Source organism: Falco punctatus (genome assembly GCF_963210335.1).
Source record: "Falco punctatus genome assembly, contig: scaffold_226, whole genome shotgun sequence".
Lineage (NCBI taxonomy): Eukaryota > Metazoa > Chordata > Aves > Falconiformes > Falconidae > Falco > Falco punctatus.
Genome location: NW_027660087.1, coordinates 35237 through 52076, shown reverse-complemented (window position 1 = coordinate 52076; position 16840 = coordinate 35237). Strand labels below are relative to the sequence as shown.

The window sequence follows — 16840 nt, the reverse complement described above, 5'->3', positions numbered from 1 at the left end:
TATCCTACCCTAAAAAAAGCTCTCCGTAATACCCTGCTTCCGTTAGGACGCAATTTTCTCGAGTTCCCCCCCCACCACCACCTCGGGGTGATTTTCCCACACGCCTGCAGGCAGCAGGACTAACGTCATCTCCTTTTGCCCGCCTGGGCTCGGACTAAAATCCCTTCCCTGTCTGTTCTTTAGCTTGTACAGCCTTTGAGCCTTCCCTCGGGCCTGGCTGATGGTCCTTTGCCATTTCACCCCGTTCACAGCCAGCGTGAGTTTCGGTACCGACTATGTCAACGAATTTCAGCTGCACGACAAACCTGCTTTTTTGTCAATTAAATTAATCTCAGCCTTTTAATTGCTTTCGAAGGGAACTACAGGAGATCCTGTCGGCGTGGTGGCCTAGCGTAAGCGATGATGGAGAGGCGCATCGGATGTGACCTCCGTGTCAGCTCGGTGTGCCTCAGACAGACTGCATTTGGCACTCCGTGGCGTGCTGCGCAGCTCCAGAAATTCACGGTAGGGGAAAAAAAAGGGGCGAAAATGACAGTCGCGTAGAAACACGAGTTGGGAAGAAATGCTGTACGTGAGGGCTTTCCGTTGAGCGAGGCAGCTGGTCTTGCTTGTGGATCTTTGGGGTACGAGCCTGACGCCGAGCAGCTCGTTTTTCATTTGACGTGCCTGGAGTTGTTTTCAAAGGGATGGAAGAGAAGCGTATGAAATAGGATAGGTTACCGAGTCTTCCTAAAACGCTCACGACAGTTACGTAGAAAGCCGAAGCGAAGGACGAGGGAATAAAGTTCTGTGCTTCCTAAGTAAATACGGTACGCTTGAAAGTGATCTCCGTGCAGGGTCCTAGTTGTTTCTGTTTTTAAAATCAGAAAGAAGTTTAAGAAGTCTCAGCGGTTAGTCGTGTGGGAAATAAATGGCTCTTCCGCAAAAAATTCCACGTCAGCGAGGCTCTTTGAACGATTCTTCTCGCAATCGATTCCGACTACAGCCAGTTCATGGTTTAATGTCGAGGTGTGTGCTCGCTCTCCTCTAAAGCAGTATTTCGTTTGCATTTCAGTCCTGTGGGTCACGACAAATTTGGGAAGAACCCGAAGGAAACTTTTCATCCTGGGACACAGAAGGTAGGAGGTGAGTTGTTTTGGGGGTTTGGTTTTTTTGTTTGTTTTGTTTCTGTTTGGTTTTTTTTTTTGGTTGGTCGGTTGTGGCTTTTTATTCTTTTCTGGAAAAATAAGTCGTTACGTAGAAATGCTAGCGGTTTGTTTCTTTCTGTAGCAGGATAATAAGGAGGAGTAGAGTTACAGGTAGAGAATCGGCTGTCTTTATCAGTTGAAGTGGCTACTTTGAAATTAAAACAAATACAGGAGCACATTAACGGGGGGTTTTGCGCTGTGTCTTCGGTACCGGTGTGCTAAAGATGTTGTTTTGTTTACAGGATTCATTGGCTGTCGAAGAGCGAGAGGTAAATGTAAACTTTTCACTCCTAGCACTCACTCGGTGACGTGTACCGACTGAGGTATCAATTGCTTATTGCAGTGAAAAACTGCGGCGTTTCTGTGCAGCGTCTGAGATCGAAAATCATTTCAGGCACTGGCATAACCTATCGTACTAATAGATGACCAGCTTTAGTAACGTCATCAAAAAATCGTAATCTGTGATGGAAAGCAGAGTCTGAGGCGTCTGCTACTTGAGCATGTAACGGAGCTGGTACGAAGCGTATGTTGCCGTGCGTAGGTCGTGTACAAAAGATGTATCTAACAGTCCTTAGAGGAAACCTTATTTGAGGTCTTTTGTTTGATTGTCTGTTTGTCCTGTAGTTTTTGGTTTTCTTTCTCCGGGACCTGTGAATTTTGAATGTGGAGTCCTGCATGCCAAGGATGGGCAGCTTACAGACGAGGAAACGTTCGGCGCCGGTGAGTTTTTCACCTTTGTCTCGGCTGAGGGTTGCCTAAGGTGTTGAGCTTCACTGCGAGTACAAACATGCACGGTCCTGACCCTCTTAGGCTTGGTCTTGGGAGCCTTGAAGGCTTGTATACCAATCGAATCGTTACACTGAATAAACTGTTTCTTTTTTTTCTAGCGGGCGTTCCCAGAATGAAGCGGTGTGGAGCTGAAGGGGACTACGATTTCAAGGTTGACGGAGCCATTTGGACCGAGTCTTGAAGATCTCTTCGGTGTTTGTTCAAGGAAACTTAGTCTCGAGACAGTCCTCTGGCTCGCTGGCGAAACGGTAGGAAACTGCTTTGTTGATCCTGACGGTGCAGTCTGTTGGAAAGTACAGATTCCTTGAGGGATCAGAACCACGTCCGTTGTTTCTCTGATTTAAAGGTGAACAGGCCTGTGTCGTTCAAGGGAAGACTCAGCGTTGGTTTTGTTTCTCTGAAACACAAAGTGCCCCATCTAAAGTGCTTACAGAGTCTGAGTTGATTTTTCAAAAGCAGAGACTTGTGCCGTTTGCAAACCGCCTGTCGCACTGCTCAAAGACAAAAGACGTTCACCCGAGAAAGTTTTTGGAAACGAATGCCAAATAGACGTGGGGAAAGAGCTGGAGAGGTTTATGTCTTGTCTGTCGAATTACCTTCTCTTTAGTGCCCTTACATTTGACAAGAAAAGGTTTCATTGCCTCTTTTATCGTGAAGACAATGTTGCTGGTGTTTTTATAAGGAAAAAAAAAAAAAAAAGTGTATGCCTGGTCTCTCGAGTGATTCTTTTGGTTTTTCTTTTTTTTTTTTTTTTTTTTTCTCTTTTTCTCTAGACTGGTTGAATTGAATATGTTCACTGGAAGAAGTTGATCCAGCGAGATGTGAAGCCGGGCGACTTGCTAAGGGGCCGTGGGCAGAGTTCCCTTCTCGCTTCCATTCGTCTAATAAAGGGTGCAGTCTGTTAGGTAGACTGGCTGCAGTACCGAAATTTTTTCGCCAGGCGGCAGCAGCGTGGCCGCCCTGCAGAGTAAGGGCAGCGCATGCGCAGACGGGGCTTGAAGCCAAAGGGGGCGTGGTCTGGGGGGAGTAGTCGCGTGGTGATGACGCAATTCCGCTTCTGCGCATGCGCAGAAGAGGTACTGGCAAAACTAAGGGCAGCGCATGCGCAGTGCCGGCTTGAAGCCAAAGGGGGCGTGGTCTCCGGCGGCGTCGCATGCGTATGACGCAATTCCGTTTTCGCGCATGCGCAGAAGAGGTACTGGCAAAACTAAGGGCAGCGCATGCGCAGTGCCGGCTTGAAGCCAAAGGGGGCGTGGTCTCCGGCGGCGTCGCATGCGTATGACGCAATTCCGCTTTTGCGCGTGCGCGGAAACGGCTTGCCCCCTAGGGGCGGGGCTTCGGCCTCGCACGTACGGGTTACGCAGACGGCCCCGGAAGTGGGGTTCATTTCCAGCCCGCGCGGCGCGCCGCCGCGCCCGTGGCGGTGCGGAGCCTTCGCCGGCAGCCTGGAAGACTTTCGGGCCGGGACGTGCGGCGGCGCGCTGGGTGAGCGCTCGGCCTGAGGGCGGGCGGGCGGGCGGGCGGGCAGCGGCCGAAGGGGGGGGGGGGCGGGCGGCGGGCCGGCGCTCGGCCGCGGCGGGGAGCGCCTGGTGCCGGCGGCGGGCGGGCTGAGGCGGGCGGCCCGGCCCGGCCCGGGACCGGCGGGGCTGCCGGCCGTTCTCGTCTCCCCGGCAGCGACGGTGGTCAGCGGGCTCCTCACGGTGCTGCCTATTTTGGGCTGGTTTTTTTTTTTTTTTTTGTCTCTCGGGGCTGCGCCGCTACCTCAGCGAGGAGGCGAGGAGCGGCGGCGGGGCGGCCCCGGTGCTCGCCGCTTGTGGCGGCCTGGCGGGGCCCGGGAGAGGGGAGGGGTCGGCCCGCGGCGACCTGCCGCCCCCCCCCCGCCGCCTCTGGGCTGCCCGGGCAGCCGCCGCAGCTCTGCGCGGGGCTTTGTCTTTCCCCCAGCCGCCGGCCTGAGCCGCGGCAGCGGGCTGGGACTGGAAGCGCCCTGCAAGTCTGACGGGGGTATCGCTGCCGTGCATGTGGTCTGCCTGTCTACCGATCGTTCCTGCCTCTTGTTCTGCTGGGGTAATTCCTTTGGGTAACGCGTCGGGCTCCGAATGGAGTGCATCCTGACTTCCTCCTGACCCCTGCGAGACGTTACCGGTGTTTGCCTTCCTCGTGTTTCACAGGGCCTCGGCTGTCGCGTGCGGAGAAGCTGTCAGCCTTGTCAGAAGAGAGCGTGTAGCCAGCAAGCGCGTCGTGGTGCTTCGGGACCAAGCTGATACCGCAGGCGTCCGTCTTTTGTTTGCGAAAAGGGATCGCGAGGAAACGTGCCGGTGTCGGAGGGGGAAGAGGTAGGAGGCAGCTTTCAACCGCTTTTAGGCTTGACTCCTGCGTTCCTGAGAACGGTTCTGGGCTTTGAGGGGTTTGCTTTTGGCTTTTTGCCTTAAGCTCGTCCTCCGTCACCGCTGTCGGTGTGCGCCGAGCCGCTGCTTAGGGAGCGGTGGCGGTACAGGCTGTGTGCGTGCCGACCGTCCTCGAGGCTGTAGCTGTATCCTACCCTAAAAAAAGCTCTCCGTAATACCCTGCTTCCGTTAGGACGCAATTTTCTCGAGTTCCCCCCCCACCCCGGGGTGATTTTCCCACACGCCTGCAGGCAGCAGGACTAACGTCATCTCCTTTTGCCCGCCTGGGCTCGGACTAAAATCCCTTCCCTGGCTGTTCTTTAGCTTGTACAGCCTTTGAGCCTTCCCTCGGGCCTGGCTGATGGTCCTTTGCCATTTCACCCCGTTCACAGCCAGCGTGAGTTTCGGTACCGACTATGTCAACGAATTTCAGCTGCACGACAAACCTGCTTTTTTGTCAATTAAATTAATCTCAGCCTTTTAATTGCTTTCGAAGGGAACTACAGGAGATCCTGTCGGCGTGGTGGCCTAGCGTAAGCGATGATGGAGAGGCGCATCGGATGTGACCTCCGTGTCAGCTCGGTGTGCCTCAGACAGACTGCATTTGGCACTCCGTGGCGTGCTGCGCAGCTCCAGAAATTCACGGTAGGGGAAAAAAAAGGGGCGAAAATGACAGTCGCGCTGAAACACGAGTTGGGAAGAAATGCTGTACGTGAGGGCTTTCCGTTGAGCGAGGCAGCTGGTCTTGCTTGTGGATCTTTGGGGTACGAGCCTGACGCCGAGCAGCTCGTTTTTCATTTGACGTGCCTGGAGTTGTTTTCAAAGGGATGGAAGAGAAGCTTATGAAATAGGATAGGTTACCGAGTCTTCCTAAAACGCTCACGACAGTTACGTAGAAAGCCGAAGCGAAGGACGAGGGAATAAAGTTCTGTGCTTCCTAAGTAAATACGGTACGCTTAAAAGTGATCTCCGTGCAGGGTCCTAGTTGTTTCTGTTTTTAAAATCAGAAAGAAGTTTAAGAAGTCTCAGCGGTTAGTCGTGTGGGAAATAAATGGCTCTTCCGCAAAAAATTCCACGTCAGCGAGGCTCTTTGAACGATTCTTCTCGCAATCGATTCCGACTACAGCCAGTTCATGGTTTAATGTCGAGGTGTGTGCTCGCTCTCCTCTAAAGCAGTATTTCGTTTGCATTTCAGTCCTGTGGGTCATGACAAATTTGGGAAGAACCCGAAGGAAACTTTTCATCCTGGGACACAGAAGGTAGGAGGTGAGTTGTTTTGGGGGTTTGGTTTTTTTGTTTGTTTTGTTTCTGTTTGGTTTTTTTTTTTGGTTGGTCGGTTGTGGCTTTTTATTCTTCTCTGGAAAAATAAGTCGTTACGTAGAAATGCTAGCGGTTTGTTTCTTTCTGTAGCAGGATAATAAGGAGGAGTAGAGTTACAGGTAGAGAATCGGCTGTCTTTATCAGTTGAAGTGGCTACTTTGAAATTAAAACAAATACAGGAGCACATTAACGGGGGGTTTTGCGCTGTGTCTTCGGTACCGGTGTGCTAAAGATGTTGTTTTGTTTACAGGATTCATTGGCTGTCGAAGAGCGAGAGGTAAATGTAAACTTTTCACTCCTAGCACTCACTCGGTGACGTGTACCGACTGAGGTATCAATTGCTTATTGGAGTGAAAAACTGCGGCGTTTCTGTGTAGCGTCTGAGATCGAAAATCATTTCAGGCACTGGCATAACCTATCGTACTAATAGATGACCAGCTTTAGTAACGTCATCAAAAAATCGTAATCTGTGATGGAAAGCAGAGTCTGAGGCGTCTGCTACTTGAGCATGTAACGGAGCTGGTACGAAGCGTATGTTGCCGTGCGTAGGTCGTGTACAAAAGATGTATCTAACAGTCCTTAGAGGAAACCTTATTTGAGGTCTTTTGTTTGATTGTCTGTTTGTCCTGTAGTTTTTGGTTTTCTTTCTCCGGGACCTGTGAATTTTGAATGTGGAGTCCTGCATGCTAAGGATGGGCAGCTTACAGACGAGGAAACGTTCGGCGCCGGTGAGTTTTTCACCTTTGTCTCGGCTGAGGGTTGCATAAGGTGTTGAGCTTCACTGCGAGTACAAACATGCACGGTCCTGACCCTCTTAGGCTTGGTCTTGGGAGCCTTGAAGGCTTGTATACCAATCGAATCGTTACACTGAATAAACTGTTCCTTTTTTTTCTAGCGGGCGTTCCCAGAATGAAGCGGTGTGGAGCTGAAGGGGACTACGATTTCAAGGTTGACGGAGCCATTTGGACCGAGTCTTGAAGATCTCTTCGGTGTTTGTTCAAGGAAACTTAGTCTCGAGACAGTCCTCTGGCTCGCTGGCGAAACGGTAGGAAACTGCTTTGTTGATCCTGACGGTGCAGTCTGTTGGAAAGTAAAGATTCCTTGAGAGATCAGAACCACGTCCGTTGTTTCTCTGATTTAAAGGTGAACAGGCCTGTGTCGTTCAAGGAAAGACTCAGCGTTGGTTTTGTTTCTCTGAAACACAAAGTGCCCCATCTAAAGTGCTTACAGAGTCTGAGTTGATTTTTCAAAAGCAGAGACTTGTGCCGTTTGCAAACCGCCTGTCGCACTGCTCAAAGACAAAAGACGTTCACCCGAGAAAGTTTTTGGAAACGAATGCCAAATAGACGTGGGGAAAGAGCTGGAGAGGTTTATGTCTTGTCTGTCGAATTACCTTCTCTTTAGTGCCCTTACATTTGACAAGAAAAGGTTTCATTGCCTCTTTTATCGTGAAGACAATGTTGCTGGTGTTTTTATAAGGAAAAAAAAAAAAAAAAGTGTATGCCTGGTCTCTCGAGTGATTCTTTTGTTTTTTCTTTTTTTTTTTTTTTTTTTTTTTCTCTTTTTCTCTAGACTGGTTGAATTGAATATGTTCACTGGAAGAAGTTGATCCAGCGAGATGTGAAGCCGGGCGACTTGCTAAGGGGCCGTGGGCAGAGTTCCCTTCTCGCTTCCATTCGTCTAATAAAGGGTGCAGTCTGTTAGGTAGACTGGCTGCAGTACCGAAATTTTTTCGCCAGGCGGCAGCAGCGTGGCCGCCCTGCAGAGTAAGGGCAGCGCATGCGCAGACGGGGCTTGAAGCCAAAGGGGGCGTGGTCTGGGGGGAGTAGTCGCGTGGTGATGACGCAATTCCGCTTCTGCGCATGCGCAGAAGAGGTACTGGCAAAACTAAGGGCAGCGCATGCGCAGTGCCGGCTTGAAGCCAAAGGGGGCGTGGTCTCCGGCGGCGTCGCATGCGTATGACGCAATTCCGTTTTCGCGCATGCGCAGAAGAGGTACTGGCAAAACTAAGGGCAGCGCATGCGCAGTGCCGGCTTGAAGCCAAAGGGGGCGTGGTCTCCGGCGGCGTCGCATGCGTATGACGCAATTCCGCTTTTGCGCGTGCGCGGAAACGGCTTGCCCCCTAGGGGCGGGGCTTCGGCCTCGCACGTACGGGTTACGCAGACGGCCCCGGAAGTGGGGTTCATTTCCAGCCCGCGCGGCGCGCCGCCGCGCCCGTGGCGGTGCGGAGCCTTCGCCGGCAGCCTGGAAGACTTTCGGGCCGGGACGTGCGGCGGCGCGCTGGGTGAGCGCTCGGCCTGAGGGCGGGCGGGGGCCGGCGGGCAGCGGCCGAAGGGGGGGGGGGGCGGGCGGCGGGCCGGCGCTCGGCCGCGGCGGGGAGCGCCTGGTGCCGGCGGCGGGCGGGCTGAGGCGGGCGGCCCGGCCCGGCCCGGGACCGGCGGGGCTGCCGGCCGTTCTCGTCTCCCCGGCAGCGACGGTGGTCAGCGGGCTCCTCACGGTGCTGCCTATTTTGGGCTGGGTTTTTTTTTTTTTTTTGTCTCTCGGGGCTGCGCCGCTACCTCAGCGAGGAGGCGAGGAGCGGCGGCGGGGCGGCCCCGGTGCTCGCCGCTTGTGGCGGCCTGGCGGGGCCCGGGAGAGGGGAGGGGTCGGCCCGCGGCGACCTGCCGCCCCCCCCCCGCCGCCTCTGGGCTGCCCGGGCAGCCGCCGCAGCTCTGCGCGGGGCTTTGTCTTTCCCCCAGCCGCCGGCCTGAGCCGCGGCAGCGGGCTGGGTCTGGAAGCGCCCTGCAAGTCTGACGGGGGTATCGCTGCCGTGCATGTTGTCTGCCTGTCTACCGATCGTTCCTGCCTCTTGTTCTGCTGGGGTAATTCCTTTGGGTAACGCGTCGGGCTCCGAATGGAGTGCATCCTGACTTCCTCCTGACCCCTGCGAGACGTTACCGGTGTTTGCCTTCCTCGTGTTTCACAGGGCCTCGGCTGTCGCGTGCGGAGAAGCTGTCAGCCTTGTCAGAAGAGAGCGTGTAGCCAGCAAGCGCGTCGTGGTGCTTCGGGACCAAGCTGATACCGCAGGCGTCCGTCTTTTGTTTGCGAAAAGGGATCGCGAGGAAACGTGCCGGTCTCGGAGGGGGAAGAGGTAGGAGGCAGCTTTCAACCGCTTTTAGGCTTGACTCCTGCGTTCCTGAGAACGGTTCTGGGCTTTGAGGGGTTTGCTTTTGGCTTTTTGCCTTAAGCTCGTCCTCCGTCACCGCTGTCGGCGTGCGCCGAGCCGCTGCTTAGGGAGCGGTGGCGGTACAGGCTGTGTGCGTGCCGACCGTCCTCGAGGCTGTAGCTGTATCCTACCCTAAAAAAAGCTCTCCGTAATACCCTGCTTCCGTTAGGACGCAATTTTCTCGAGTTCCCCCCCCACCCCGGGGTGATTTTCCCACACGCCTGCAGGCAGCAGGACTAACGTCATCTCCTTTTGCCCGCCTGGGCTCGGACTAAAATCCCTTCCCTGGCTGTTCTTTAGCTTGTACAGCCTTTGAGCCTTCCCTCGGGCCTGGCTGATGGTCCTTTGCCATTTCACCCCGTTCACAGCCAGCGTGAGTTTCGGTACCGACTATGTCAACGAATTTCAGCTGCACGACAAACCTGCTTTTTTGTCAATTAAATTAATCTCAGCCTTTTAATTGCTTTCGAAGGGAACTACAGGAGATCCTGTCGGCGTGGTGGCCTAGCGTAAGCGATGATGGAGAGGCGCATCGGATGTGACCTCCGTGTCAGCTCGGTGTGCCTCAGACAGACTGCATTTGGCACTCCGTGGCGTGCTGCGCAGCTCCAGAAATTCACGGTAGGGGAAAAAAAAGGGGCGAAAATGACAGTCACGTAGAAACACGAGTTGGGAAGAAATGCTGTACGTGAGGTCTTTCCGTTGAGCGAGGCAGCTGGTCTTGCTTGTGGATCTTTGGGGTACGAGCCTGACGCCGAGCAGCTCGTTTTTCATTTGACGTGCCTGGAGTTGTTTTCAAAGGGATGGAAGAGAAGCTTATGAAATAGGATAGGTTACCGAGTCTTCCTAAAACGCTCACGACAGTTACGTAGAAAGCCGAAGCGAAGGACGAGGGAATAAAGTTCTGTGCTTCCTAAGTAAATACGGTACGCTTAAAAGTGATCTCCGTGCAGGGTCCTAGTTGTTTCTGTTTTTAAAATCAGAAAGAAGTTTAAGAAGTCTCAGCGGTTAGTCGTGTGGGAAATAAATGGCTCTTCCGCAAAAAATTCCACGTCAGCGAGGCTCTTTGAACGATTCTTCTCGCAATCGATTCCGACTACAGCCAGTTCATGGTTTAATGTCGAGGTGTGTGCTCGCTCTCCTCTAAAGCAGTATTTCGTTTGCATTTCAGTCCTGTGGGTCACGACAAATTTGGGAAGAACCCGAAGGAAACTTTTCATCCTGGGACACAGAAGGTAGGAGGTGAGTTGTTTTGGGGGTTTTTTTTTTTTGTTTGTTTTGTTTCTGTTTGGTTTTTTTTTTTTGGTTGGTCGGTTGTGGCTTTTTATTCTTCTCTGGAAAAATAAGTCGTTACGTAGAAATGCTAGCGGTTTGTTTCTTTCTGTAGCAGGATAATAAGGAGGAGTAGAGTTACAGGTAGAGAATCGGCTGTCTTTATCAGTTGAAGTGGCTACTTTGAAATTAAAACAAATACAGGAGCACATTAACGGGGGGTTTTGCGCTGTGTCTTCGGTACCGGTGTGCTAAAGATGTTGTTTTGTTTACCGGATTCATTGGCTGTCGAAGAGCGAGAGGTAAATGTAAACTTTTCACTCCTAGCACTCACTCGGTGACGTGTACCGACTGAGGTATCAATTGCTTATTGCAGTGAAAAACTGCGGCGTTTCTGTGCAGCGTCTGAGATCGAAAATCATTTCAGGCACTGGCATAACCTATCGTACTAATAGATGACCAGCTTTAGTAACGTCATCAAAAAATCGTAATCTGTGATGGAAAGCAGAGTCTGAGGCGTCTGCTACTTGAGCATGTAACGGAGCTGGTACGAAGCGTATGTTGCCGTGCGTAGGTCGTGTACAAAAGATGTATCTAACAGTCCTTAGAGGAAACCTTATTTGAGGTCTTTTGTTTGATTGTCTGTTTGTCCTGTAGTTTTTGGTTTTCTTTCTCCGGGACCTGTGAATTTTGAATGTGGAGTCCTGCATGCCAAGGATGGGCAGCTTACAGACGAGGAAACGTTCGGCGCCGGTGAGTTTTTCACCTTTGTCTCGGCTGAGGGTTGCCTAAGGTGTTGAGCTTCACTGCGAGTACAAACATGCACGGTCCTGACCCTCTTAGGCTTGGTCTTGGGAGCCTTGAAGGCTTGTATACCAATCGAATCGTTACACTGAATAAACTGTTTCTTTTTTTTCTAGCGGGCGTTCCCAGAATGAAGCGGTGTGGAGCTGAAGGGGACTACGATTTCAAGGTTGACGGAGCCATTTGGACCGAGTCTTGAAGATCTCTTCGGTGTTTGTTCAAGGAAACTTAGTCTCGAGACAGTCCTCTGGCTCGCTGGCGAAACGGTAGGAAACTGCTTTGTTGATCCTGACGGTGCAGTCTGTTGGAAAGTACAGATTCCTTGAGGGATCAGAACCACGTCCGTTGTTTCTCTGATTTAAAGGTGAACAGGCCTGTGTCGTTCAAGGGAAGACTCAGCGTTGGTTTTGTTTCTCTGAAACACAAAGTGCCCCATCTAAAGTGCTTACAGAGTCTGAGTTGATTTTTCAAAAGCAGAGACTTGTGCCGTTTGCAAACCGCCTGTCGCACTGCTCAAAGACAAAAGACGTTCACCCGAGAAAGTTTTTGGAAACGAATGCCAAATAGACGTGGGGAAAGAGCTGGAGAGGTTTATGTCTTGTCTGTCGAATTACCTTCTCTTTAGTGCCCTTACATTTGACAAGAAAAGGTTTCATTGCCTCTTTTATCGTGAAGACAATGTTGCTGGTGTTTTTATAAGGAAAAAAAAAAAAAAAAGTGTATGCCTGGTCTCTCGAGTGATTCTTTTGTTTTTTCTTTTTTTTTTTTTTTTTTTTTCTCTTTTTCTCTAGACTGGTTGAATTGAATATGTTCACTGGAAGAAGTTGATCCAGCGAGATGTGAAGCCGGGCGACTTGCTAAGGGGCCGTGGGCAGAGTTCCCTTCTCGCTTCCATTCGTCTAATAAAGGGTGCAGTCTGTTAGGTAGACTGGCTGCAGTACCGAAATTTTTTCGCCAGGCGGCAGCAGCGTGGCCGCCCTGCAGAGTAAGGGCAGCGCATGCGCAGACGGGGCTTGAAGCCAAAGGGGGCGTGGTCTGGGGGGAGTAGTCGCGTGGTGATGACGCAATTCCGCTTCTGCGCATGCGCAGAAGAGGTACTGGCAAAACTAAGGGCAGCGCATGCGCAGTGCCGGCTTGAAGCCAAAGGGGGCGTGGTCTCCGGCGGCGTCGCATGCGTATGACGCAATTCCGTTTTCGCGCATGCGCAGAAGAGGTACTGGCAAAACTAAGGGCAGCGCATGCGCAGTGCCGGCTTGAAGCCAAAGGGGGCGTGGTCTCCGGCGGCGTCGCATGCGTATGACGCAATTCCGCTTTTGCGCGTGCGCGGAAACGGCTTGCCCCCTAGGGGCGGGGCTTCGGCCTCGCACGTACGGGTTACGCAGACGGCCCCGGAAGTGGGGTTCATTTCCAGCCCGCGCGGCGCGCCGCCGCGCCCGTGGCGGTGCGGAGCCTTCGCCGGCAGCCTGGAAGACTTTCGGGCCGGGACGTGCGGCGGCGCGCTGGGTGAGCGCTCGGCCTGAGGGCGGGCGGGGGCCGGCGGGCAGCGGCCGAAGGGGGGGGGGGGCGGGCGGCGGGCCGGCGCTCGGCCGCGGCGGGGAGCGCCTGGTGCCGGCGGCGGGCGGGCTGAGGCGGGCGGCCCGGCCCGGCCCGGGACCGGCGGGGCTGCCGGCCGTTCTCGTCTCCCCGGCAGCGACGGTGGTCAGCGGGCTCCTCACGGTGCTGCCTATTTTGGGCTGGGTTTTTTTTTTTTTTTTTGTCTCTCGGGGCTGCGCCGCTACCTCAGCGAGGAGGCGAGGAGCGGCGGCGGGGCGGCCCCGGTGCTCGCCGCTTGTGGCGGCCTGGCGGGGCCCGGGAGAGGGGAGGGGTCGGCCCGCGGCGACCTGCCGCCCCCCCCCCGCCGCCTCTGGGCTGCCCGGGCAGCCGCCGCAGCTCTGCGCGGGGCTTTGTCTTTCCCCCAGCCGCCGGCCTGAGCCGCGGCAGCGGGCTGGGTCTGGAAGCGCCCTGCAAGTCTGACGGGGGTATCGCTGCCGTGCATGTTGTCTGCCTGTCTACCGATCGTTCCTGCCTCTTGTTCTGCTGGGGTAATTCCTTTGGGTAACGCGTCGGGCTCCGAATGGAGTGCATCCTGACTTCCTCCTGACCCCTGCGAGACGTTACCGGTGTTTGCCTTCCTCGTGTTTCACAGGGCCTCGGCTGTCGCGTGCGGAGAAGCTGTCAGCCTTGTCAGAAGAGAGCGTGTAGCCAGCAAGCGCGTCGTGGTGCTTCGGGACCAAGCTGATACCGCAGGCGTCCGTCTTTTGTTTGCGAAAAGGGATCGCGAGGAAACGTGCCGGTCTCGGAGGGGGAAGAGGTAGGAGGCAGCTTTCAACCGCTTTTAGGCTTGACTCCTGCGTTCCTGAGAACGGTTCTGGGCTTTGAGGGGTTTGCTTTTGGCTTTTTGCCTTAAGCTCGTCCTCCGTCACCGCTGTCGGCGTGCGCCGAGCCGCTGCTTAGGGAGCGGTGGCGGTACAGGCTGTGTGCGTGCCGACCGTCCTCGAGGCTGTAGCTGTATCCTACCCTAAAAAAAGCTCTCCGTAATACCCTGCTTCCGTTAGGACGCAATTTTCTCGAGTTCCCCCCCCACCCCGGGGTGATTTTCCCACACGCCTGCAGGCAGCAGGACTAACGTCATCTCCTTTTGCCCGCCTGGGCTCGGACTAAAATCCCTTCCCTGGCTGTTCTTTAGCTTGTACAGCCTTTGAGCCTTCCCTCGGGCCTGGCTGATGGTCCTTTGCCATTTCACCCCGTTCACAGCCAGCGTGAGTTTCGGTACCGACTATGTCAACGAATTTCAGCTGCACGACAAACCTGCTTTTTTGTCAATTAAATTAATCTCAGCCTTTTAATTGCTTTCGAAGGGAACTACAGGAGATCCTGTCGGCGTGGTGGCCTAGCGTAAGCGATGATGGAGAGGCGCATCGGATGTGACCTCCGTGTCAGCTCGGTGTGCCTCAGACAGACTGCATTTGGCACTCCGTGGCGTGCTGCGCAGCTCCAGAAATTCACGGTAGGGGAAAAAAAAGGGGCGAAAATGACAGTCACGTAGAAACACGAGTTGGGAAGAAATGCTGTACGTGAGGTCTTTCCGTTGAGCGAGGCAGCTGGTCTTGCTTGTGGATCTTTGGGGTACGAGCCTGACGCCGAGCAGCTCGTTTTTCATTTGACGTGCCTGGAGTTGTTTTCAAAGGGATGGAAGAGAAGCTTATGAAATAGGATAGGTTACCGAGTCTTCCTAAAACGCTCACGACAGTTACGTAGAAAGCCGAAGCGAAGGACGAGGGAATAAAGTTCTGTGCTTCCTAAGTAAATACGGTACGCTTAAAAGTGATCTCCGTGCAGGGTCCTAGTTGTTTCTGTTTTTAAAATCAGAAAGAAGTTTAAGAAGTCTCAGCGGTTAGTCGTGTGGGAAATAAATGGCTCTTCCGCAAAAAATTCCACGTCAGCGAGGCTCTTTGAACGATTCTTCTCGCAATCGATTCCGACTACAGCCAGTTCATGGTTTAATGTCGAGGTGTGTGCTCGCTCTCCTCTAAAGCAGTATTTCGTTTGCATTTCAGTCCTGTGGGTCACGACAAATTTGGGAAGAACCCGAAGGAAACTTTTCATCCTGGGACACAGAAGGTAGGAGGTGAGTTGTTTTGGGGGTTTTTTTTTTTTGTTTGTTTTGTTTCTGTTTGGTTTTTTTTTTTTGGTTGGTCGGTTGTGGCTTTTTATTCTTCTCTGGAAAAATAAGTCGTTACGTAGAAATGCTAGCGGTTTGTTTCTTTCTGTAGCAGGATAATAAGGAGGAGTAGAGTTACAGGTAGAGAATCGGCTGTCTTTATCAGTTGAAGTGGCTACTTTGAAATTAAAACAAATACAGGAGCACATTAACGGGGGGTTTTGCGCTGTGTCTTCGGTACCGGTGTGCTAAAGATGTTGTTTTGTTTACCGGATTCATTGGCTGTCGAAGAGCGAGAGGTAAATGTAAACTTTTCACTCCTAGCACTCACTCGGTGACGTGTACCGACTGAGGTATCAATTGCTTATTGCAGTGAAAAACTGCGGCGTTTCTGTGCAGCGTCTGAGATCGAAAATCATTTCAGGCACTGGCATAACCTATCGTACTAATAGATGACCAGCTTTAGTAACGTCATCAAAAAATCGTAATCTGTGATGGAAAGCAGAGTCTGAGGCGTCTGCTACTTGAGCATGTAACGGAGCTGGTACGAAGCGTATGTTGCCGTGCGTAGGTCGTGTACAAAAGATGTATCTAACAGTCCTTAGAGGAAACCTTATTTGAGGTCTTTTGTTTGATTGTCTGTTTGTCCTGTAGTTTTTGGTTTTCTTTCTCCGGGACCTGTGAATTTTGAATGTGGAGTCCTGCATGCCAAGGATGGGCAGCTTACAGACGAGGAAACGTTCGGCGCCGGTGAGTTTTTCACCTTTGTCTCGGCTGAGGGTTGCCTAAGGTGTTGAGCTTCACTGCGAGTACAAACATGCACGGTCCTGACCCTCTTAGGCTTGGTCTTGGGAGCCTTGAAGGCTTGTATACCAATCGAATCGTTACACTGAATAAACTGTTTCTTTTTTTTCTAGCGGGCGTTCCCAGAATGAAGCGGTGTGGAGCTGAAGGGGACTACGATTTCAAGGTTGACGGAGCCATTTGGACCGAGTCTTGAAGATCTCTTCGGTGTTTGTTCAAGGAAACTTAGTCTCGAGACAGTCCTCTGGCTCGCTGGCGAAACGGTAGGAAACTGCTTTGTTGATCCTGACGGTGCAGTCTGTTGGAAAGTACAGATTCCTTGAGGGATCAGAACCACGTCCGTTGTTTCTCTGATTTAAAGGTGAACAGGCCTGTGTCGTTCAAGGGAAGACTCAGCGTTGGTTTTGTTTCTCTGAAACACAAAGTGCCCCATCTAAAGTGCTTACAGAGTCTGAGTTGATTTTTCAAAAGCAGAGACTTGTGCCGTTTGCAAACCGCCTGTCGCACTGCTCAAAGACAAAAGACGTTCACCCGAGAAAGTTTTTGGAAACGAATGCCAAATAGACGTGGGGAAAGAGCTGGAGAGGTTTATGTCTTGTCTGTCGAATTACCTTCTCTTTAGTGCCCTTACATTTGACAAGAAAAGGTTTCATTGCCTCTTTTATCGTGAAGACAATGTTGCTGGTGTTTTTATAAGGAAAAAAAAAAAAAAAAGTGTATGCCTGGTCTCTCGAGTGATTCTTTTGTTTTTTCTTTTTTTTTTTTTTTTTTTTTCTCTTTTTCTCTAGACTGGTTGAATTGAATATGTTCACTGGAAGAAGTTGATCCAGCGAGATGTGAAGCCGGGCGACTTGCTAAGGGGCCGTGGGCAGAGTTCCCTTCTCGCTTCCATTCGTCTAATAAAGGGTGCAGTCTGTTAGGTAGACTGGCTGCAGTACCGAAATTTTTTCGCCAGGCGGCAGCAGCGTGGCCGCCCTGCAGAGTAAGGGCAGCGCATGCGCAGACGGGGCTTGAAGCCAAAGGGGGCGTGGTCTGGGGGGAGTAGTCGCGTGGTGATGACGCAATTCCGCTTCTGCGCATGCGCAGAAGAGGTACTGGCAAAACTAAGGGCAGCGCATGCGCAGTGCCGGCTTGAAGCCAAAGGGGGCGTGGTCTCCGGCGGCGTCGCATGCGTATGACGCAATTCCGTTTTCGCGCATGCGCAGAAGAGGTACTGGCAAAACTAAGGGCAGCGCATGCGCAGTGCCGGCTTGAAGCCAAAGGGGGCGTGGTCTCCGGCGGCGTCGCATGCGTATGACGCAATTCCGCTTTTGCGCGTGCGCGGAAACGGCTTGCCCCCTAGGGGCGGGGCTTCGGCCTCGCACGTACGGGTTAC

General features: G+C 52.8%; 3 protein-coding genes across 17 annotated transcripts; all 3 read left to right on the top strand.

Annotated features, from left to right (window-relative positions):
• Window positions 1–339: 339 nt before the first annotated feature.
• On the top strand, window positions 340–7387 carry LOC308058006 (uncharacterized protein). Of its 7 annotated transcripts, none has more exons than XM_080412010.1 (14): window positions 340–504; window positions 1055–1118; window positions 1430–1456; window positions 1812–1907; window positions 2075–2224; window positions 2750–2943; window positions 4145–4309; window positions 4857–5005; window positions 5556–5626; window positions 5931–5957; window positions 6083–6202; window positions 6313–6408; window positions 6576–6725; window positions 7253–7387. In XM_080412010.1, the coding sequence occupies exons 1-5, from the start codon at window positions 400–402 to the stop codon at window positions 2155–2157; spliced, it is 375 nt and encodes a 124-aa protein (XP_080268136.1). In that variant the 5' UTR covers window positions 340–399; the 3' UTR covers window positions 2158–2224; window positions 2750–2943; window positions 4145–4309; window positions 4857–5005; window positions 5556–5626; window positions 5931–5957; window positions 6083–6202; window positions 6313–6408; window positions 6576–6725; window positions 7253–7387. The 7 variants fall into 7 exon arrangements, with proteins under 7 accessions (XP_080268136.1, XP_080268135.1, XP_080268138.1 ...); XM_080412009.1 differs by having other exon boundaries at window positions 6824–7387; XM_080412012.1 differs by lacking the exon at window positions 6083–6202 and having other exon boundaries at window positions 5556–5619; window positions 6824–7387.
• Window positions 7388–9336: 1949 nt separating this feature from the next.
• Window positions 9337–11889, top strand: LOC308058007 (uncharacterized protein). 5 transcript variants are annotated; one of them, XR_013925611.1, is made up of 5 exons: window positions 9337–9506; window positions 10057–10127; window positions 10815–10910; window positions 11078–11227; window positions 11753–11889. XR_013925611.1 is itself a non-coding variant. In XM_080412016.1 (5 exons), exons 1-4 carry the CDS (start codon window positions 9402–9404, stop codon window positions 11158–11160), a joined length of 348 nt encoding a protein of 115 aa, XP_080268142.1. In that variant the 5' UTR covers window positions 9337–9401; the 3' UTR covers window positions 11161–11227; window positions 11753–11889. The 5 variants fall into 5 exon arrangements, 2 of the variants coding, with proteins under 2 accessions (XP_080268142.1, XP_080268143.1); XM_080412016.1 differs by having other exon boundaries at window positions 10057–10120; XM_080412017.1 differs by lacking the exon at window positions 11753–11889 and adding an exon at window positions 11326–11691 and having other exon boundaries at window positions 10057–10120.
• A 1948-nt stretch (window positions 11890–13837) lies between these two features.
• LOC308058005 (uncharacterized protein) lies at window positions 13838–16390 on the top strand. 5 transcript variants are annotated; one of them, XR_013925608.1, is made up of 5 exons: window positions 13838–14007; window positions 14558–14628; window positions 15316–15411; window positions 15579–15728; window positions 16254–16390. XR_013925608.1 is itself a non-coding variant. In XM_080412007.1 (5 exons), exons 1-4 carry the CDS (start codon window positions 13903–13905, stop codon window positions 15659–15661), a joined length of 348 nt encoding a protein of 115 aa, XP_080268133.1. In that variant the 5' UTR covers window positions 13838–13902; the 3' UTR covers window positions 15662–15728; window positions 16254–16390. The 5 variants fall into 5 exon arrangements, 2 of the variants coding, with proteins under 2 accessions (XP_080268133.1, XP_080268134.1); XM_080412007.1 differs by having other exon boundaries at window positions 14558–14621; XM_080412008.1 differs by lacking the exon at window positions 16254–16390 and adding an exon at window positions 15827–16192 and having other exon boundaries at window positions 14558–14621.
• Window positions 16391–16840: the final 450 nt, after the last annotated feature.